We start from the raw sequence: 24,408 nt of genomic DNA, 5'->3' as shown, positions 1-24,408 counted from the left end.
AGAGTATTTATTGTATATAGTATACATGTGTTAAGTATGAACTACATGTAGCACATTGCACTTTGCACATCGTTTTAGATTTGCACAATTGGATTTATCCGGTGATCTTTGTTTACACTGTGTATATATATGTAATTGCATTTGCACTTTGTTGATACAGTATCCACCGTTACAACATGACGTCAACCCAGGGATTATCCCGAGATGTGTTAGAAATTCACAGTCTGTTGTCTGTATCTATGAGTGGGTGCATCATGTGACCACAAACCTACCAATTGGAATGTATTCGAACTTAGCACTAGCACTTTAAATATTGCCTTTTCCCCAGCGTGCGTCATGTGATCAAGGCCTCTGTGTAGGCCGAAACGTCATGCTGTGTGCCGCTTCCTCGAAGGTACAATAAAGAAAAGATTGCTCACTGCACCTGAGGTCTCCATCCTTCTTCCTGCGCAGCGGTCTCCAGCATTTGGGCTCCGGGCGAGAGGTAGCTGAGGATTGTTTCATATATATATATATATATATATATATATATATATATATATATATATATATATATATATATATATATATATATATATATATATAATATCCTCGATGAGGTGCACTCCAAACAGGTTTCTTCCGCTCTTATTTCAGCAAGAATAAAGCAAGAAACGGTTATCAAATTAATCCATCAGGTCTTAACGCGTTTCAAACTAGCAAAACACCTGATCATCTTAAATATTTACCCCTTCAGTGGGCCTCTCAGGGAGTTCAACAAGTACATAATGGTGTTCGTAGTTTTACTAAAAATACTATCGCCCGAGGGGGTCCACTCCCGCTCGGCAAAATATATATTTTTTAAAGTGTACACCCAACACTGGGATAATCATATGCACATTCTTGTAATTGTGGAATATTTGTTGAGACCCGCCAACTCACACCGTGCCACCGTGTGCCACACAAGATCTGCTCCTTTCACATGGTCGCCCTCAGTGAGGAGCCGATATCACAACAAGTGGATTTCCAGCTCTTCTTACAAGGACTTGAACTGCCGATGTCCATTAAGAAGAACAATTCCCTAGAACATCGCACCAGCCTCAGAATTATTTTTTTGGTTTTGGGAGGTGGGAGCAAAAGTTAGGCACTTCTCTGTACGCAGCCCCGCCCCCTCCTCACACGTGAAATACATTTTTTTAGTTGGCAAGTCTCTATACATTTTTTGTCTAATATGTTTATTTAAAATAACAAAACTCTTTAAATAAGATCAAATTACTGCATTTTTCGCACACCATTTTCAGCATTTTATGCTAATTAATTATATTAGATTTAAGGAATCTCGGTTTTTCCTAAAACGTTCGGATGGTTTCTACATTCACACGTGCATATTGAAAAGATAATATCTAGATAATAATGACCCGAATATGCAGCATAATGTACATCTATTCACTTAATATGATGCGTAATGTGACTTTTCACGTCCCATCGTCGTCAGTCCGCTTTATTTAGTGTTGCGCTGCCTCTTACAGGCAGAAACTCCCGCTTTATGCAATATACAATCTATAGCACTCAAACTGCTGCTTTTGCATTTCTTCTTATTATTTTCAGCCGAAGAGTAGCGAAATTGAGTCCATTTCACTGGTCGGTAATACACTGTAGGTCAGATTTACTTAAGATTTGAGTATGTGCAAAAGGATTTTGAAATGCAAGTTAAGTATATTGTGTAGTTATATACAAATGAACATGTCTGTCCACCTGTGAAAAGTATTAGAAAACAGCATACAATAAGAGCAGAACATCTCGAAGTGCAATGCGATTTTTTAATAGTCGCATAGGAATATGCCAGAGATGTTCATGAAAGTAAAAATGTCCACGCGACACCGGTATATTGCTCCAAAACGCTTTGAAGTTGCTGGCTACTTCTCTGAAGATGAAACTCATTTCAATGGAGATTGTTTCAACTTAGAAGAAAACTTACACCGACAATTCTTTTTGCATATGCTTCTCAATGTTTAGACTTTTTGTTCGTTGTACAATGTCATGCAATGTGAGTTGTCCATTATATATGGGGTAACTCATTTTTAAGCTGAGCAGTAAGTAGTGTGTTCCAGAATTACATTCTAATTTGAGCTTTGTTTCTTTTACAGTAAAAAAAGCTAAACTGCAAGGACCTCCTGGTAAGCTTATTTTAGTTACCTGATTTATTTTTTTTTTTTAAATAATGAAACCGTTAAACAATTGCACTTGAACATTCATTTTAGTCCTGGATGATATGTATTCATTTGTATTTAAGTATCTCAGGCATGAGTTCTGATCAACATTAATAGGAATAGTGCTCTTTCGAGCATAATTTGCTTGGAATCCCATGTATATCTAGTATGACAACATTCTGAGATTCATAATACAGAAAGATAAAATAATTCATGTAATACTTAATATTTTAACCTGGAAAATTCATTTGCATAATCTCTTATTTGTGCTTTATGTGTAAATTGTTTACAGTGTGATCACAAAATCTTACATCTTTAATACAGCAGTGCATAGTTTTCATTGGTTGCCTGTAACCACACCCCAGTGCTTACTCATATTGTTTAGGGTCAGTGCTCTTCCAAGTGCCTCGATTAGGTTAGCCTTGGAAGTGACGGAGCAGAGCTGCAAATACTTGACACTCCTTTGTGCTTATGTCAGTCACTTTCTTTCCACACCTTCAAATGTGAATCTGGAGTCCAAATCTCTTTTAATCAGTTGAGAAATGTGTTTCAGAATATTTTCCAGTGTACAAGGGGACCGTTTCTCCACCAAAGACTTCATGTTCAAGCTGATCCGTGAGTGAAGTCATGCACCCAAAGGCGATCTGTGACTGGAAAGTAAAACTGTACATTGCCAAACACCAAAATAAGCTACGGAACTTGTGTCAGTTCTGCTACAAGTTGAAGATATAGACTTGTTCCTGCTCTGGAGGTCGCCCTAGTGACAGATCTTCGTAGTTGAGGTTGTCCTGTAAATCCAACTCGAATTTCAAGAAGGAGCATAAGCAGTCAAAGCGTGACTCAATACTTTTCCCCCCACTCTCTGTCCAAAGTGAAGTTGGGAAGGCATGAAGTAGCCAATCGGTCTCCCTCTTGATGCCTGACTGCAGAGCCAATCCATCAACTGATCCCCTTGCACCCGAATTTCCTAGGTCATCAGTAACGCTGAAGCAGGTCGAGCCTTTGAGATGCTAATTTTTGGCTCCCTTTTGGCTTCTTCTGATGCACCTTGAGCCCCAGGGGTCTGCAAGGACCCCAGATAGGTTTCTGCCAGTGAATATATCCTTGGCACAGTCTGTTTCCCTTAAGACAGCCCCAACTGAGGTCGCACCTGGACTCCATTTCAGCGCACCTGGTTCCCGTAGTCTCTTAATTTTACAAAACTGTTTTTCTTCCGTGATGTCTTCCTCAGAGTCTTCAGCACCACTGATTTGGCTCAGACTTTGATTAACCGGAGGGCATGACAAAGGTGTTAATGTTTATGGTTCACCCCCAGACTATGATGATGGCATGTATATGAACTTGCAAGAGGCTAGTAGGCTAGATACTTCACCTGACAAAGGGTTGATTTTGCCCTTTGGACCCCCAATAGAGAAGAGTGAATCATTTGCTGTAGTGATTAGACGTGCAGTTGTGGTCCCAGACCTACAGCTGCCTTCAGTTGAAGTCAAGACAAATGTCCTCACTTAGGTCTTGCACCCTGGGCCTGCTTGATCTGTATCTTTGCTTCTCTTTTAACGAAGCCCTGACTGACACCCTTCAAAAACATACTTCAATTGACCAATTTTGGACATCTAATCTGACGATCTCTAATTTACTGATCTCTCCGTGCGACAGCTTCCCCGAATTAAGAAAACCAAGATTATGAGACCTAGTGATGCTCCTCGCTGGTTCTCTGACGATTTAAAACTAAAGAAACTTGCCTTGCGTCAAGCTGAAAGCAATTGGAGACGAAATTGCTCCTCAGGCAAAAAATATATTACTAATTAAGCTTAAGGAATATACAAATGCCATTTTCCAAACCAAGGCTGAATGTTTCTTTAACAGATCTTAAGCTCTGCTAACAGGTCCAAGGAAATCTTTGCTTTTGTGGATGAACTATCTAAGCCAGATAGGGTCACAGCAAAACTCGCGCCCACTCAAACCCTATGTGACTCTCCTAACACCTATTTTATTGAAAAGATTGCCACCATCATGTCTAGCATTCCTACTAACACTTTTCCTACAACCCTGCCACTCATATGTAGAAGCGCTCTTCTGCTAGGTCAGGTCCCTTTTATTTTGTCTTGAAGTATTTTAGCCGTCTAAGGAAGGTTGGATCCGGCTTCCCCAATGATTTCTGTCCCCCACACATATTACGAGAAGGTTTTTTCACCTGCCCGTATCCTCCTCTCTCGCTCTTGAAGAACTCCCTTAAGCAGGACATTGTTCCAAATGTATTTAAAGATGCAGAAATTGTTCCAATCCTAAAGAAACCAGGGTCAGACCCCCTAGCCCTAACTATCGCCCCATCTCTCTGCTCCCCTATTTAGCTAAAGTTCTCGAAGCTCACATTGTTAGTCGCCTCAGCTCCTTTATTGAATATTCCCACTATCGTGACCCTCACTAGGCAGACTTCCGACCAGCGCATTCAACAGAGACGGTCATCCTTACGGTCATGGATGAACTTAGAAGGGGGCTGATAAGATTACCACCCAGGCCCTGGTACTTCTTGATCTCTCGGCGGCTTTTGACACAGTTGACCATGACCTTTTGATTGACCATGTCGGTAACGCCGATCCAGGGCTTGGCTTTTAATTGGATCTCATCCTTTCTTAGTAAGCGCTCTCAAACGGTTCGTCTTGCTAATATCTCTTCCGCCAAAATGAAACTGAGAAAATAAATAACAGGACAACCGACCAAGGTCTAGCACAACCAAAACACAAGTGTCATCAATAGGTCTAACTTTGGTGCGACACACTTCCTGTCCCCATCGTCCAAGGGTACAATTCCGGTCAATTAGTTCATCAAAAGGCGGAAGGCGCAATCATTGAAATCCAACACAAGTTCTTTTAGTCCAATAATAGTTACATTCTTTATTTCAGTAATTTTTACCAAGAACTTCACACAGCCAACGCGTTTCGTTCCATGTAGGAACTTTGTCAGGGCTGAAATGATCACAGAAAGAAGCAGACATGTTACAAACTACAACTATACAAGACGTCCACAACATATACATATTGGACACAAAAGGATGGGACTAAAGAAACCACATGACCTGATTGATACAGAAATGATTTTTTTTTAATTAAAAACATCCTATTTACACCACTTACACATATAAAATGCACATATATATACATATATAAATCTAAATATATACATTGCTTGGACAACATATATGTAAAAACATGGTTAAAAAAAATACAACGAAAAATATTAGATGACCAATATATAGTCATAACCAGATTGCTGATTGTCCAGGATAAGTAGTCGTGAACAGTTTCCGAACTGTCAGAGATAATAGCCATAAAAAATATAAGCAAAAAAATATATATGCATAAGAAAAAAAGGGTGAAGGTCGAATTATAGAAAAGCTCAAGAGAGAAGGAAAAACAAGGAAGGAAAAAAGCCAAAGCAGATCGACAACAAAATATCAATGCTGGATTCAATAAAGAAGAAATGGAATAGAAGAAATAAAAAAGAACCAGAGAAAGACAAAGATTCCTATAATTACATTCAAATCCCTAAATATCAATGGAAAATCGTGGGTAACAAGGCCTGTCAATAATTTAATGATGTCGATAAGCAGATAACAAGATCAACAAACTCATACCGGCTGATCTGCACGCAAAAATTAGTGACAACTAGGGGGCATAAAACAACTCGCCTCTAATAGGTATATGCCGAATCGGCGTAGTAACTTGATACGGGTCAGTACAAACTGATAGAAAAGAACACCATTCGGAGATATCGAATCATCATCAAAATGTAAATTGGTACTCCAGAAGGAAGAAAATAAACTCAAAAAATAAATGACATGGACTCACCCTTAGGTGCTGACCTAAGATTGTGAACAAGGTGGCTAAGCCCCAAGTGGCAAGAACAAACTCACCACCTGTTGAAAATATGTCAAAGAATACATTGGCACTTGCTCCCGGTCAGTTCGAACTGATAAGAACAATACCATATGGGAGATTGATGCAAGAAAAATGCAAACTGTAACAAAAGACACTAAAAAGAAGACGAAGTTGTGGTAAGTGAGGAGCTCTTCTTTATTCGTGAAGATGCGTGGCTCTCTTGGCAGCAACTGCCAACAAAACAAACATAGACATTCCAGCACTGTCTATGGAATTCCTAGAGATGTCCCGTGCGCACTGGCACACAGGACATCGCTAAAGATAACATCTTTACACATCCCCCTTTCTACACAGCAAACAAGGAAATACAACATTCCCAGAAGAAAATACAAAATAACACAAATATTAACAAAATGCAAAATTCCTTAAAACCAACCCTTCCCCCCCATCCATAACTAAAATAATAAAATGAAAAGAAGAAAAAAAATAATAATAATAGTGAAACAAAACAAAAACCCAAAGCAGGTTGTACATATAAGATAACAATTCAAGATACAATAAAATCACGATACTTAGCAGGCATAGACCTAGTTCCTGACGACCTCCGCAGAAAACTAGAGCTGCAAGCAGTGGTGGCTGCAGAAATAATTGGATTCCTATCACAGGAGGAATCAAGGGGATCCAAACCAAATTTATTTCTGACAAACTCAACCTTGGATTTGGGTACAATAGAAATGCACACCTTATTCCAAATCTTCCCATTATCAAGCACCACAACCTGATCTTTCACCTCTTTGACCAGTTCAAGAAGGGTAGAACTTGGCATGCCCTTTGCGTATCAAACACAGGTTTCTTAATTCTCACCCAATCACCCTGACATACAGGGGACGTTCTTACGCTTTTTTTTGCATATTTTGCCTGAGCAGCACTCCTAATATCAGCTACTCTCCCAATCTTGGTAACATCAATGTCGTTTCTCGACATCCAATCCTTATTAAGCTTGGAACCAGCTTCTCTACCTCTGAGCAAGGTGAAAGGTTAAATACCTGTGCTGGCATGAGGAGTGACCCTCATAGCCCACAACATGTCAGAAATCACATGCCTCAAATGAAGACTGTTTATAGATGCTAATTGTAATTGATCTTTAATAACACGATTCAGGCGTTCAACCAAACCATTGGTACATGGATGATCTAAAGAAGTGAGCACATGCTTAATCCCATGCCTTTTAAAATAACTTTCCATCTCACCAGAATTTGAGTACCATTATCAGATACCAATTCCTCTGGGAAACCCTCTCGCAGAAAAACTTCAGTAAGACAATTAATAATAGTGGAAGAATTGATACCCTCCACAAACTTCACCTCAGGCCATTTTGACATATAGTCAATCAGAACTAAAGCATACTTAGGGGTATTTCCCAAATCATTGAATGGACCAGCCACATCAAAGGCTAATTTGTTCCAAGGTATTTCTTTCACAGAAATTGGATTAACAGAAGGATGGGCAAGTAACTTGAGTTTTGTCACTAAGCACACATGCTCCACAATCCCTAACACAATGCTCGATGGCCCGATCAACGACAGGCCACCAAAAATCCTCACGTACTCTCCGTTTCATGGCTCGAATTCCCAAATGGCCCACATGAGCCAAATCAAGCACAGATTTGCAAAGTGAAGTAGGTACAACTAGAAGACTACCTCGGCGTAAAATTCCATTAACTAAGGACAGTTCATCACAAACTCTTCTAAACGGAACTAATTCAGCAGATAATGATTTGTCATTTGGCCAACCCTTCGACAAAAAGTCTATTACCTTACACAAATTCACATTTTCAGAAATAGCACGCTTCCAATCAGTTTCTGATAAAGCAGCACCAGAGTCAGATACAGAACCCACAGCACACACCATCTCAAATTGATCAGGTTCCTCCTTATGATCGGTGTGAGGAAGAGGTAACCTTGATAAACAGTCGGCAAGATTATTTTTTATACCAGGAACATACTCCAAGTGATAATTAAATTCAGCAAGTCTGTATTACCATTTGGCAATGCGGGGTGTAGCCCTACCATCACCCTTGGTTTTAAAAAGGTCACTAATGGCTTATGGTCAGTTTTAAGAGTTACATGATTGCCTCACAAAAGGGCCTGAAATATTGTACACCCCACCATAAAGCCAATGCCGCCTTCTCAATAGTGGAGTAAGTGCCCTCAGCACCTCTCAGTGTTCTGGAGGCAAATGCAATTACTTCTGCTCTATTGTTGGCTCTCTTTTGCATAAGGACGGCTCCCAGTCCAACATTACTGGCATCTGTAACTACAATGCATTGGTCGTTCAAATCAAACTATTTGAGTGGGCGTGCCTGCACAATTACAGTTTTCAACAAGTTAAAATCAGTCGTGCACTGTTCAGACCATTCATACTTGGCATTCTTTTTTCAAAGGTTACGTAAACAAATAGTCTTATCAGCAAAATTTGGGACAAATTTCGCATAGTATTCAACTAGTCCTAGGAAGGAACGCAGTTGATCTTTATTTTGCGGTTCAGGTGCATTACGGATGGCATCCAAAAGTTTCATTTTAGGTTCTACACCTTTGGCTGAAATATGGTGACCAAGATAATCTACACCATCTCTGAAAAACTTACATTTGTCTTTCCTTAAGGTCAACCCATACAGCTTCACAATATCCAACACTTTCCTCACCCTATCATTATGTTCTTGCATGGTCTTAGCATGTATGAGAATATCATCCTGAAAGAAGACGACCCCTGCAGTGTCCTTAAATAGGCTACCCATAAGGCTTTGGAACACTGCAGAAGCCGACGCCAAACCGAATGGCATTCTAAGATGACGAACGCTCCTTCGGGAGTCACAAATGAAGTGAGATGTCTGGAATCCATACTTAATTCAATCTGATGATAGGCAGAGAATATATCCAGAGTGGTAAAATATTTGGCACCTTCCAGGGTAGACAACATCTCATTGATGTTAGGAAGTGGTTGGCGATCTATCCAAATACATGCATTTAAATCGCATAAATCAACACACATCCTAAGAGACTTATCAGCCTTCTGTGCCAAAACGACGGGGCTTAACCATTCTGACCCTTCAATTGGTTCGATGACACCCAAGGAACACAACCTTTCTAATTCAGCTTTCAATTCATAACGCATACTCTAAGGTACCCTGCGAACTTTGTGAGCAATGGGTTTTGCCCCATCTTTCAAAACTATACGATGTTGGAAACCCTTAAGCTTACCAAGATTGTCGCTTAAACACCTCCGGATAAGCATGAACTCATTCATTCTCATTCATAGTTGTCACCACATGTACAGACTCAGGATGTAGTAGTGAACCGTAATATTGCTTGTCTTCGTTCCTAGACAAGACCATGTCGGCATGATTAGGGTCAAGAATGATATTTAACTCACCCTGTTCGTGCCATCCCAACAAATTAGCACCATCTTTGACCACATAAATTATACATGAGGTGCACTCACCCTTAAATTCTAGTTTGTGCATGAACTTTCACAAAACTTCAACCCTTTTTCCACCATAAGCAAACATCTTAATTGATGACGACGCCAAAGGGATGTCACCTAAACTACCAAAATTCTTTACATTGATCAAGGTAAATGGGGAACCAGAATCCGCAAGGAATATGACCGATTTGTTGTTCAAGTTTATAACACAAGTGGGGGATTTCTTCCTCTGGGGTTTATTAAGAGATGCAATCTCTACAATACCTTCCGCTTCCATAGGAGAAGCCGATAACATCAGCAGCTCATAACAATTATCATCATAATCACTCTGAGCATTCTCACATTCTATATTCTTCCCACTTTGTGACGATGACCTTTGAGACAAACTAATTTTGCGCATTCAGGCAAGATGACCCTTCCTTCCACATTTAAAACAGGACTGGTTAATAGCAAAACAAAACTTGAAATCTCCCAGATGCGACCTGCTACCACAGCGATGACATGACAAAGCGTGGGCATCATTCCTGGGTTTGTTAACAAATGCACCAGGTAGAGTAGAGCTGGAGGGTCTGGAAAATGCTGGAACAGAAGCTTTGATGTTTTTTGGAGGAACCTTGGACGTTACCAAATTAACATCGGATGCCGCAGGAGTAGGAGTGGTAGGTGTACTGAGTTCTTTCATGCAAAATTGGGAATGTTCAACAGACTTGGCAAGAGTCAATGCAGTCCCCAAATCAGGGTCATCAGAGGACAAAAGTTTCTCTCGCACTTTTTTATCACAAGTTCGTTCAATTCATTGGTCTCGAATAATTTCATCTCTAAACTCCCTATAATTGCAATTTATGGCCAAAATCCTTAATGCAGCAACAAAATCGTCGATGGACTCTCCAGACATCTGTGCACGTTGCAAAAATTTGTGACGTTCCAAAACAATGTTGCGTTTAGGATTGGACCTTTTATCCAAAGTTTTTATGAGAGATGCATATTCATCAATCACCAATGCATCACCCTCTTCACGAGAATCATTGGATACCCTCAATTCTTCTAGATGAGTCTCAAGAATGGATCTGCCTTCGGCTCCTAAATTATAAACAAGCAACGCTCTCTTTTTTTTGGAGGTGAAGGTGTCTCCATCTATAGCATCAATGTAGGCTTCAAAAGTTGCTTTCCACTGTTTCCAAATCATTGGAGGTGGACAAGGCGACTGTAAAAAAGGAGGTGGTGAAGCTACTTTCTCCATTAGCGTGGGTGGGTTGCTGCCATAAGTAAAACAAAACAATGGTAAACCAGTTCTTAATAAAGAAAATTGACTTTCCTTGCACTTTGCACCTTGTATAAATAATGTCCTTATCAAAATCTGCATAAAATCTGCTGCATAAAAATGTGAATGATATTATTGAATAAAGTGTCATTAAATGTAAAACAAAGTTACATAAGACGTTTTTAAATCACAATCGTCAAATGTAGGATCATTGGTTCGCTTGTAAATGCTTTTAAAAATGTCTCACTGAAATTAATAATGCGAGCGCTGGTACATAGTCAATGACGTGCCCAGAGGAAAAAATGCTGATGAATACCATGGCAACACGTTAACAAAGCGGTGAAACGCAAGTTGGAACGCACGCGGAGAAAGGCTGGCGTGACGTTCACAAAGCTGAGAAGACGTCAGGATGCGAGCGTGCAAAGGAATGCTGGTGAGAAGTTATGACCCACGCGTCAGCGCTCGAGAGGGGCAGCGGCCTTAAGAAGAAAAATAGCAGACGAATTGTAACATCGATTTTTTTTTTTTTTTTAAAAGGCAAATTTAAATCAATCCTCAACAAGGGACTCACGATGAGGAGACAAAGGCGCAGGAAACGGAAAGTCCAACTGGAGGGTCGCAAGCTTCGGAGAACGCGATCACAAAGCACAAGTTGCCTCGTCACAGAATGTCAATCCGGACGTCCAGCAACACTGGAGAGGGTAACCAGCACCAAACACGATCGTCGCCAGTGAAAAGAAGACGAAGTCGTGGTAAGTGAGGAGCTCTTCTTTATTCGTGAAGATGCGTGGCTCTCTCGCATCAACTGCCAACAAAACAAACATAGACATTCCAGCACGGAACATGGAATTCCTAGAGATGTCCCGTGTGCACTGGCACACAGGACATCGCTAAAGATAACATCTTTACAGACACGAAACACAAAAATAGGGAAAAAGAAGACCAAGCAAAGACATATAAAACAAGCGCTACAGATCACGCAAATTCCAATTTCTCAAATGACCAGATTACAGCCCGTCATCCCACTCATAAGAAACTCTGGAGGAGGTTACAAAAACTCAAAATAAAGCAGAGATAAGAACAGTGCTCGGTGACTCTATGGGGAAGGATAGACCCAGGTCAAAGATACACCCCAAAACACGAAAAACACACTGGCCCATGATAGGCACAAAGGGTAATAACCTCACCTTGCAGAGACATATCTCCAAAGACATATGAAACAAAGAGAAATGAGAAGCACCTGTATGGCCCCTCTCAAAACAGCATTAACTGTCAAGACATAAACAACAAAAAAACACAAGCCTCAATAATTAGGAAATCCATCGCATGTACCGATATAATTAGAGCAGCAAAGCTGGACCATCGCCAAATCCAAAGTTCGTCCACGAAAGCTAATATTCCACATAATGATATGGGTTCAAAATAATTAAGGATACAGCTAACCTAAATCCATAGCTAGTCCGTAAGAGCTAAAAACATGCATATCTGTATACAAAACAGGAGCTGTGGAGTAAGCCAAACTGACATGTCACGCCGGCCCGTACTATATGGGACAAAATGCATCTGCCAAGGCAGAAAGAATACCGCCATCCCCCAAGGCGGAGCAGAAATTACATATCTGGTTATAACTATATATTGGTCATCTAATATTTTTCGGTTTTTTTAACCATGTTTTTACATATATGTTGCCCAAGCTATGTATATATTTTGATTTATATATGTGTGCATTTTATATGTGTAAATAGGATGTTTTTAATTAAAAAAATTAATTTCTGTATCAATCAGGTCATGTTGTTTCTTTAGTCCCATCCTTTTGTGTGCAATATGTATATGTTGTGGACGTCTTGTATATTTTTAGTTTGTAACATGTCTGCTTCTTTCTGTGATCATTTCAGCCCTGACTAAGTTCCTAGATGGAACGAAACGCGTTGGCTCTGTGAAGTTCTTGGTAAAAGTTTCCGAAATAAAGAATGTAACTATTATTGGACTAAAAGAACTTGTGTTGGATTTCAATGAGTGTGCCTTCCGCCTTTTGATGAACTAATTGGCCAAAATGAAACTGACCTGCTGAGTACCTCAAGGCTCTTCTCTGTCACTGCTTCTTTTTAATTTGGACCTATTTCCCCTGATCCTCTCTCTTGAAGAAAGGAAGGTTGTCACCTTCAACTACGCCAGCGACCTTCAATTGATATTGGATATCGATCAATCAGCATCTTCTGTCCTCAACTTTCAATCTACCATGCGATTTATCAGTGAATGGATGAATAGTAATCATCTAAAATTAACCCCGATAAAACAGACCTGATCCTAACGGGTGTGCATGCCAACCCTTGGAGCTCCAACTTCTGGCCACCCCATTTAGGAAAACCCCCACTCCCAGCATGCTCTATCAAAAGGCTGGGTATTATTATCAGCTGTGACCTGTCTGTGAAAGCCCAGATTGGGACAGTGGTCTCCTCCTGTTTCTTCCAGTTGCGAAGGATCGGGAAGATCAATAGCTTTCTGACTACATAAGCCTTGACCCAAGTCATCCTGGCGCTGGTAATCTCCCACATTGATTATGCCAACTCACTCTCTGCAAGTATTCCGGCATATCAACTAAAATGCCTGCAGTTGTTGCAAAACCAAGCGGCCAGATTAATCCACCACCAGCCCAAATGGCACCATGTTAAGCCATTAATAGAACCTCTACACTGGCTCCCAGTTGCCAAACGCTGCGCATTTAAGCTGGGGTGTATCACCTTTAAAGCTGTATACGGCAACAGTCCAGCATTTGTATACTCTTTGATTCAGCGCTGAGTTCCCTCTCGGGACCTGAGGTCTTCTCATCTGAATTTTTTGGTCATCCCGTCCTTTACACATAAGAAACACGGAGGACTAAGGTTTGCGGTCCTTGCCCCTTAATCATGGAATTCTCTCCCTGTGGAGATTAGATCACTGACCTCTTAAGCTCTGTTTAGGAAACGGTTAAAGACCCGGCTGTTCTGCCGGACATATGACTAAACCCCTCATGGCTGCAGCATTCCCTGGACTCTAGCGCCATGAAACCATTGGTGTATATGCCGTTTATCAGCTCATTTAACATATAGACACTGCCAGGCTCTGCCACCATCACAGCAGTCACTCCAGTCCTTTCGGGGCAAAGGAAGCAGATCAAGCAGACATTCAATGCCGGCTCTAGGGCGGCGCGATCGGTGCCACCACACCAGGCGCTGACTTCAGGTGGGGGCTCCGTGTTTGCAAGTATATTAGGTTTTAAAATCACCTGTTGCTGCATTCCGGCCTCAAACAATTTTCAGGAAACCATAAAAACGTTAGGATAACTCCAGGTGATTAATGTTCTTCCTGGATCGAGATTGACCTTTTGTCTAGTGGAAGTTTTGACTAATTGTAAGGTAGCAGAGAGGGTTATTATCCCCACTGCAAAGAAAGTGGTCTCTGCAGATCAAAGAGTGCATATAATATAAATAGGTCTGTGGTTAGTTTTTTTGTTGGCGAGATCATTTTGTTACTTGCATTTTAAAAGTTAAGATTCTATGATAGAGCAGTCAGCTAATAACTGTCATCAAAGAGCTACATGCTAACAGCAAGGTATAGATTAGAGCTTTCTGATTCCTCCCCCACCCCACAGTTTTTCATTATTTTAATGTTGCAAAAAAGGTTTATTTGAGTAGAAATTAATTCTTATTAAAAAGAACCCCCCAACCATGGTGTTAAGTTTTAAATTCTTAGTTTGTGCTTCTCCAGACGAAGCACACTTAAACTGTTCTGCCTACCAGTATGCATGACCGGTTACCCTTACACCTCATAATCCTGCACCTTATGTAACATTTATTATACACTGTTCTACACATGTATAATTGTCTGTGTGTGATGTAAAATGACACCCTACACTGGTACGGGTGGCACTATAGAACTAATTTAATGCATCTGAGACTGTGACAAAGGTGGTCATTGGGGGGCGCCAACAAACATTGTTGCACTGGGCGCCAACAGCACTAAAGCTGGCCCTGCAGACATTGTGCAGGGCACCGTTCTGCCTAGCTTTCTGCTCCTGCGGCATTGGCCCCAAACCACTTTAGTTTGCCCTTTAATAGTGCACAGGCACCCTGTGGGAGGCAGGAGGAGACATTTTGTTACAAGTTGGCATGCCATAACATCTGACTGATGGGTCATCCAGAACATCTAGCAGGGACATGCCCTTATTTCTTTCTGAACTACCTGAGCTTCCCCCTACCACAGAGAGGCTTTCAAAGGAGCGGTTATTCATCTTGCTACAAGAAATGCACACTCTACTTGCCAAAGAGGCCATCAAGAGGGTACCACCTTAGAAATAGGCACAGGTTGTTACTCCTGCTATTTCCTTGTGCTGAAGAGGAATGGAGTCCTTCATCCTATTTTGGTTCTTCACCCTTTGAATGCCTTCCAATGGAATGCTCACTAGTGAATTCAGGCCACTGGATGGTTGCCTTGGCCCTGCAGGATGTATACTTTCTCATTATACAATCCCACGGACAATATCTGCGGTTCAAGGCCAGCCAGGAGCACATTCAGTGTACTGAGCTTCCCTTCAACTGATTATGGTAGGGAATATTGAAGTCAGAATATCGCTAAACCATAATATTGTGACCATAATGTCCAGGGACAAAATATCAAAGAGGTAAGGAAGTGCACAGAGGGAGGAGGTATGAATTTCCTATTCTTGAACTTTATCCAAACATACCTTTCGATATTCTGTCCATCAGTATTCTGCCATGATATTGTAGACTGTCAATATTGTGGCTTCAGTATTCCTGACCCATACCCCTTAGGCCCTCTGGTGTTCATGAAAGTGATGGCGGTGGTCGCTGGCCGTTTTCGAAGGTTTGGGTTGCCAGTTTTCCACTACCTTGAGGACTTGCTATTAAAGGCAACGCGTAAACCACCTTCAGTAACCATGAACTTCCTGATATTGTTGGAGTTCTCGTTCAATGAGTGGAAGTCACACTGCACTCATTCGCAGAGGCTTCCTTTCATTGGAGACATTCTGAACACTTCACAGTTCCAGGCCTTCTCTCTGTTACGACGAGCCCAGGACATTGACTATGAGCCCAATGTTAATAGTCTGTTCTGGATCTCAGTGAGAGCAACTCTAAGGCTTCTTGACTTGTTGTCCTCCTGCATCTTGCTTGTTCACTTCATCAGGTGGCCTATTTGGGATCTGCAGTGGGACCCAGCACCAAAGAAACGTGTTCAATATCATCAAGGTTTTGGAGCAGACCGCACAATACCACCATGTAGTACTGCAACCAGCAGGGCATAATTGGGTCCTGGGTGCTGAGCCAAGAGGCACTTTGTCTCTAGAGTTGGCTTGGGCACGAGGGCGTCTCCTTGATCATGCACACTAGGTAGAAATTTTAAACGCCAGGGTGGATGAGATGAGTCAGCGACGCCTGGCAAGTCATGAATGGCAGTTACATCCAAAAGTAGCGCAAGATGTCTTCCGACATTGCGGAGATCCCTTGCCAGACCTTTTTGCCACTGTTTACAAAGTGAAGTGTCAAATCTCTGTGCATTGGAGTTCCCGAGAATGCTTTCTCTAGGAGAGATGCATTCCAGCTACTGTGGAGCACAGGGCTCCTGTACGACTTTCTGCCACTGCCTCTCATGTCCAGAGTTTTGAACAAGGCTAGGAATAACTAGGCCCAATTCATCCTTGTGGCTCCGAATCAATAAGGTGTGGTATCTACTTACCCATGCAAACTACAGCTCCAGGTGCGGAGATTGATCATGGCAGTTGCTAGCATTTGATCTACCACTGGAGGTTGTGGATTTCATCCTTTCAGCCAGGTGTCTTGCTACAAAATGTACGCATGACCCTTGAACAAATGTATGGCCTTGTTTGGAGTCTGCAGTACAGACCCTCTAAAAGCGAAATGGTCAGGATTTTTGGTGTTTGTTTTATCTGTGACCCAGCAAGGACTTGCAGTGGGCACTATTAAAGGTTACTTGTTGCCCCTTTTGGCCTTTTTACGTTTTCCAGAGAAACCGTCCTTTTTTTAAATTGCCTGTTCAGATGCAGTTCATTAATTATTTTAGGTGCATGTTGCTTCCCAGACCATTTGTGATATCACAGTGGGATCTTAATTTGACCTTATATTCTTTGTGTTCTGTTTCATAGGGTACCCAATATAGGCCTGAGTATTGTCCTAAACTTTCACCTACATTTTTTCATACCATTACAATACACAACAGGTTTTTGGTATTGACCTTTTGCCTAGCTAAGTGCTGCATAAAATGTGTGGCTTCCCCCGAAAACTAGCCTCATTAATTATGCATGAAGATTCTCAGAATTAAGGTAGCATTACCATCTTCTTGAGCACACGACCAGTGTACTGCATGACGAGCTGATCTCGTCATGAGCATCGAAGGGGCTATTATTATTGCCCGAAGTAAGATGTGTCTCTCTGGACTTGGCCGTTCTTCTTGTCTGTGTTCTGACCGTCCTTCCCTCTCAGAGTTTTTTTGATGAACCCTGAAATGAACGAGAGGAGCGTGTATCAGTATCCTGATCCCAGTCAGGTTTCTTAATGTAATCACGATTCCTAAGGTTGTACCTCCTTTCAGAGGGCTCCTGTTGAGGAGATCCACTCTTTGATTGTGATCTGTTCTCTCTATTCTTTTGTTTTTTATTATCCCATTTCTTCTTTGAAAAATCAGGTGCCTGCTTGGTGTTATCCTTTTCAGGTCTACCCATGAGTTGAGGTTTTGTTGCTCTAGCTCCCAAACTATCTCTACCTAATTTGGCATAGGTATCTCCGATAAGTTTAGGTAATTCACGCTCCTGTTGTACAGGAGTGAAATCCCTCAGGCATTGACGTATTGCCACTGCTGCTGCCTCCCCTTTTATGTTTGCTAATATAATAGTTGATACCTGGGAAAAATGTGCTAACAATTTCATCCCCAAGTTCAGAGCAGGTTCTGCTCTATACTCATTCTGTATTTGTCTTAAGACATCTGGTATTACTGCAATTGAAGGGATACCATGGGTTCTGATATATATATGGCAGCGAAAACTGTAGGCCAAGAGGTACAATCCTCTATTGGCAAGCAGATTGTTCGCATTCTGTGTTTTTCTTGAGGGCTTGTGTGAGGAAACACTGTCTCTGTGTCCTTTTCTGAGCTATCCAGAATGCCATTTGCTCATGTCTAGTGGGCATTTTAACCATAACTGCATGTAGTGTTTGTACAGTTATTTTAGTTGTGTACCCTTGAATTTGTCCCGCTGATGTAGCCCTTGTTGGCTGAAGTGTGAGAGTTCTTATGATGAACTGTGTCAGATTTCTGTAAAGTTTTATTATTTCTTTGTGTAGCGGACATAAGTCTGCTACCAGCATTGTGTCAATGTCTGGATGCAGTGTGTAAGCTGCCAGGACCGGCCAAGCCGCTCCGTCTCTGCTGAGCAGATCGAGTCTTACTTTATCTTTTGTGTGTGGGAGGGCACCTTTAAACCAGTTTATGTGCTCCTGGTAGGTGATCGGAACTTAAAGGTTCTCATATGGGCAGAATTCCTCTGGTGTTTCATCTTCAATCTAAGAATGAATTGTAATTGTGCGTGCATTGGCTTGTGGGAATTTAACTCATGAATATAATACCTCAGTTCTATATGATGTGTGTGCCTCAATCACAATTGTTACTGTCCCACCCCTAGCTGTGACTCCATAGTCTGCTGGTTTTAAAGTATGGGCAGTTCGGACATTTTCAGAAAACTTTATTTCATCTTCTTGTTCTCCTTCCTGCACTGCATTCACACGTTGTGCAGGTGCAGCGAGGTTTTAGTCGGCCATTATTGAAAAAGTTTCAAGGAAACTGAGATAAGGTTTTATGAATAATAGGAACTATTTGTCCTTCAAGCTTGAATAAACCTAAATCCAATACATAGGATATACCTACTCAGCTGTGGCGGATTTTCCCTTTCCACTCCAGAAGTCCTTGGGTATATGGGAGTAGGGGTCACTGAGAAAGCACTACTGAACTACTCAGATTTGGCCATTAAATAAGAACCAAACCAACGTTGGGTGCCATTTAGTGTAGTTCCTATAAACCTATAAAGGATCTGCATGTTTAGACAACATAGACTGTGGGATTGATGTCCAGACTGATTCCAGACACCCCCACTGGGTATGTTCGCCTGTACACCAGGTAGCTGCTCACAGCGCCACTGCTAACTCCTCTTACCAAGGAGAGACTAGTTCTTGGCAATTATTGAACATGACAACTCTGTCCCATCAGGGATCATGGAAACAGTACTTTACTTTTCCCTCAGTCACTCATGCTCACTTGGTCTCACAGAATAATCAGTGGGGACATTTTCAATACTCATTTATTGAACCGGCATCAATCTAGTGTAAAATTGGTGTGCTGAAACAACCATAAGACAGAAACAGATATAAATGTTTATAAGCACTAATAGAGTAAATGGATGGTAGAGTCCCACCACAGTGCTAAAACGATGAATTCAGTTAGGTATCAAAAAAGATGACAGCATCAATGCGTACTTCTACGATTCAACCCTAACTAGATGTACCTAAGTGTACCTAGCATGTATGTAGGTGTAGAGCCAAGAATCCCCCTAGGCTGAAGCAAACCCCATTACCTGGAGTCAGACTGTGGGACCCTGTCTTTGTCTCAAGATGGACACACCGTAAGGGATGTCAGACTACTGGAGTCTCTGCATACAGAAACCTCAGCGTCTCGCGTCAGTGTGTCAGCATGGAAGTCTTTCTCCTCTACTTGCCTTGACTAAGATGTGGTGTATATAGACCCAAAAGGTATCCTCAGGGGATTCTACCTTGCTGCGTCACGTCGTCCGAGGATGACGAAAGGGGTGACCCTTATACATAGTTTTTATGCAGAAGATGGTAATGCTACTGTAATTCTGAGAATCTTCATGCATAATTAATGAGGCTAGTTTGTGGGGGAAGCCACACATTTTATGCAGCACTTAACTAGGCAAAAGGTCAATACCAAAAACGATAAATGTAGGTGAAAGTTTAGGCCAATACTCAGGCCTATATTGGGGTACCATATGAAACAGAATACAAAGAATATGAGGCCAAATTAAGATCCCACTGTGATATCACAAATGGTCTGGGAAGCAACATGCACCTAAAACAATTAATCAACTGCATCTGAACAGGCAATTTTAAAAAAGGACGGTTTCTCCGGAAAACGTAAAAAGGCCAAAAGGGGCAACAAGTAACCTTTAATAGTGCCCACTGCAAGTCCTTGCTGGGTCACAGATAGAACAAACACCAAAAAGCCTGACCGTTTCGCTTTTATGTTTAAAATATTTTATTGAAAGAATATCATTGGAAGGGTACAGAAGCAAAAAGGGAGCGTCAGTCATGCAATAGAATGAATGCCATATTCCAAGGAGCCCAGTTGGAAGTCATGCTCAAGGTTCCCAGGCTCATCGAGGGCCCTACTGTGTTCCGCTCCTACATGCGTAGCCGAAGTGAGGAACAAAATTCAAAAATAAGCCCCCTATACCCTTCCTTAGCAATAAAACAACCCCCCCAACTCCCTTCCATACCCCACCCCCCCTCCCCACCTTCCCCGTCCAGTGCTAATTATTGAACAATGTGTGTGTACACTTGCTTCAGTCACCCCTCTTCTCTCTGTCTAGTGCAAGAAACCTGTGAGACCATGTGCTCTGTTGGTGGTGTAAGTCTCAGCAGCCTCAGATATTTCGGGCATGTAAGTTCTTTGAATTCTGTAGCTAGGAGTGCATGAAAGGGTTGCCACAGCTCCTCAAATTGTTCCACCTCCCCAGCCAGCATAAGTGATAGTTTTTCCCTGCCCAGAACATGCCACAACCTATGTAGCCAACAGGTAAGGGATGGGGTAGTGGTCGTGCGCCAATGTATTAGAATATTTTGAACCGCTGAGCCCAGTGCTATCGCTATCTGCCTACCCCTACGGGATTTTAAAGGGTACATTAAGCCATTAGGAAGACCTAACAGGACATAAGCCGGGAAGCGGGGCAACTCAATTCCAAAACAAGCATCGATCTCATCAATCACCTCAGTCCAATAGGGGTGTAATAGTGGGCATTCCCATAAGATATGTGTCAATGTACCTACGGTTCCGCACTCACGCCAGCAGGTGTTTTCTATGTTCCAGTTCATCTCGTGCAGCCGTTCCGGGGTATGGTACCAATAGGTAGTCACCTTTGTAAATGTTTCGGTAAGGCCGACGTGATAGGCGGAGTGTCTCGCTCGGTATGAAATCTGATCCCACTCCTTGTGACTAAGTGACCTGCCCAATTCCCTGTTCCATCGCTCCCTGCCAGGGATATGAAAGTGGGAAGGAGGGAGCTGTAACATTTTATAGAGATCCGTGATAAGTTTAGAATTCGATGAACGCGTCGCCAGCCACTTCTCACACGGTAGCAGTTTCCTGTCTGCCGATTCCCTCACTTGTGGCTGTAAAGCCCAATGTCGTACCTGCCAGTATCGCATTCTATCTGTTTCGGCCATCTGATAGCTCTCCCTGAGGCTCTGAAATGGAAGGACCCCCTCCCCGCCGTACAGGTGAAAGAGTGCCCTGCAACCATTCGTCCGCCAATGAGTAAAGGCTCCCGGTTCCATCCCCGGTGTAAAGTCCGGGTTGTCCACTATGGGGGTGAACGGCGAGGGAAACGTGGTGAGGCTAAAGTGCTTGTTAGTAACATCCCATACTTTCAGCGGGACCCTTGTGACATAAGAGGCATATAGATTCGGAGGGCGGTGAGATCTACGCAGGAACGGTACTTCCTGCAGGGGGCGCCCGCCACCGCCTGGTCCTGAAATAGCCAGTGCTTGTCTGACTCCCACCTGCTCCACTCAACTAGGTACCGCAGCTGTGACGCCTGAAAATATTTACGAAGGTCGGGGACTCCCAGTCCACCCGACTCCGGTGCTAAAGTAGTTAGGGTCCGTTTCATCCGGGGTTTACGGCCCTGCCACACAAAGCGGGACAAGTCCGTCTGTGTCTGTTGAATCCAGCCCCTAGGGGGTTGTAGCGGCAGAGCTCGGAACAAGTCCAGGATCTGGGGCAAAACCGTCATTTTAAGTGCTGCTATCCTGCCAAGCCAGGAGACTGTACTTTTGCTCCATCTCCCTAGTTCCTCCTTGATCTTCTTGCCTAGTGCCGCATAATTAGCAGTCACCATCGCCTGCAGTGTGGGTGCCAACAAGATACCCAGGTATTGTACTTGGTGTTGCGACCACTGTAGGGGAAAAAGTCCCTGCAACTCGTGTCTCGTCGTGGGTGTCAGGGAGATGTCCAACGCTGTTGACTTCCCCATGTTCATACGGAATCCCGACATCATCGAGAAGGCCTCGGGTTCGTCAATACACGCAGGCAAAGCTCGTCTCGGGTCTTCCAGTGTCAGAATCACGTCATCAGCATAGAGGCTGACCGTGTGGACACAGCCCCCCATCCTCATGCCCGTCTCATCCGGGTTCAGTCGTACTCTCTGGGCAGAGCCTCCATGTAGAGAGCGAAAAGGAGAGGGGATAGTGGGCATCCCTGTCGGGTACCTCGTTCGATAGTAAACCGCTTGGAGCTACAGCCGTTTACTCGCACCGCTGCCGACGGGAAGTTATAACAATTAAACACCATGGTCCGAAATTTCTCACCTATGCCCATCCTCGCCATCACCTGCTCCAGATATGGCCAATGCACTCGGTCGAACGCTTTTTCAGCATCTACCAATAACAGCATCCTCTCTCCCGGGATCCGTGAGGCCTTTTCCAGAATGTGAACCACCCTCTTTGTATTGTCTACGGTCTGTCTACCCGGCACAAAGCCAGCTTGATCAGGCTCCACTAAACCCGGGAGGTACAGCGCTAACCTCGCGGCAAGGATCCCTGTGTAGATTTTGAGATCAACATTTAAGAGGGAAATCGGTCGGTATGAGCCGCACTGAGCCCTGTCCTTCCCCGGGTTAGGTATGACCGACACCGTGGCCTGCAAGAGATCCGGGGAAATTGCCCCCGAGACGGTGAAGGAGTTAAACAATTTAGTTAATATGGGTGCCAATGTGGCGCCAAACGTTCTGTAAAAAAGAGTGGTATAGCCGTCTGGGCCCGGGGCTTTCCCGTGCTTGAGCCTAGAGATGGCCGCAAGAACCTCCTCAATCCGTATCTCACGTTCTAAATACTCCGCCTGTGCTGGTACCAGGGATGAAAGGGTCACCGCATCCAAATAGGTACTCGGGTCTCCCCCTCGCGAGCTCCTCTCAGCATACAATTCAGAGTAGTATTGGCGGAAGGCATCCGCCACCGCAGCGTCGTCGGTGGCCGTCTGCCCCACACCAACCGCAATTTCCTTCACCCTCCGACATTGGTGTGCTACTCAGAGTCTGTTCGCCAACAAACGACCGCATCTATCGCCACCTGTGTAAAAAGCATGTTTCAGACGTAACGCCGCGTATTCTGCCCTGTCCGAGTCCAAGGCCGACAGGAGTTTCCTTGCTGCCTTCAGTTGCCTCCAAACCCTGGGGGCCCCGGTGCGGCGGTGTACCTGTTCAAGTTCTCTGACTTTTTGTGTTAGTTCTTCCCGTTTCAACCGCCTCTCTCTGTTTTCTGCTGAGTAGATCGCGATGAACTCTCCCCTCAGGACTGCCTTTAGTGCTGCCCATTGAGTTGCCAGCTGAGTGTCTGGATTATCATTATGCGACTGAAAGTCCCCTACAGACTCTATTATGCGTTTCACAACAGACTTTTTGTGCAAAAGAGCGTCTCGAAGGCGCCAGACCCCGCGATGGGCTGAGTCAGACGAGAGAGCAAAGGACCCAGTAACCGGTGCGTGATCCGAAAGAGAAAGGACACCTATGTCCGACGCCATGGCTAGATCGCGGACTGGACCGGAGACCAGCAGATAGTCTAGTCTGGCGTATGTCTTGTGTGCATGTGAGTAGTAGGAGTAGTCCTTATCTAAAGGATGGAACCGACGCCAGAGATCATGAAGATCCAAATCAGCCAGCTGCGTTTTCCCAGATTGTGACAATTCCCCGGTTTGTGGGCGACGCTGAGCCGACCTATCCACCGACGAGTCAAAAACTATGTTCAAATCCCCCCCCAGGATAATGTGCCTGTCGGGTGATGCCGTGACCTCTACCAATGCAAAGTGAAAGAAGCGCTCCTGCTGCTCATTCGGGCTGTAGACAGTCCCAATAGTAAACAGCAAGGCTCCCAACTTGAATCTATAGGCGAGGAGTCTCCCTTTCTGTTCCGTGAATTTGTGCAAAATCTCCCCCCTAAAGGACTTGGACACTAAGATCGCAACCCCAGCAGTTTTGGTATTGTTGCAGGAGAAGAACTGTGTGGGGAAATGGCGGGACCGCAACCTATGGCAGTCGCGTGGTAATAGGTGAGTCTCCTGAAGAAGACAGATATCTGCCTGCGTATTCTCTAGCAATGACAGGATCGCTTTCCTCTTCGTAGGATTGTTCAGCCCATTAACATTCAGGGTCACAACTTTGGGGCCTGCCATACATCAGTTACACAGTGTTTCAAAAGCGGGGAGTCAGGGTTACCAAACAGTGGATTTTCTACCACTCTGACCTTAG

The 24,408-nt window shown here is 43.3% G+C and overlaps 1 protein-coding gene across 3 annotated transcripts in view; it reads left to right on the top strand.

The window, feature by feature from the left end:
* UNC13B (unc-13 homolog B) overlaps nt 1-24,408 on the top strand; it is a 3,024,149-nt gene that overhangs the window by 548,891 nt on the left and 2,450,850 nt on the right. For all 3 annotated transcript variants that reach the window (XM_086960243.1, XM_086960242.1, XM_086960241.1), the window contains exon 2: nt 2,127-2,156. In XM_086960243.1, coding sequence (XP_086816369.1) covers nt 2,127-2,156 — 30 coding nt within the window. The remainder of the gene's footprint in view (nt 1-2,126; nt 2,157-24,408) is intronic.

Source organism: Lissotriton vulgaris, chromosome 3_1, assembly GCF_964263255.1.
Source record: "Lissotriton vulgaris chromosome 3_1, aLisVul1.2, whole genome shotgun sequence".
Classification (NCBI taxonomy): Eukaryota; Metazoa; Chordata; class Amphibia; order Caudata; family Salamandridae; genus Lissotriton; species Lissotriton vulgaris.
This window is presented reverse-complemented; position numbering and strand designations above follow the sequence as displayed.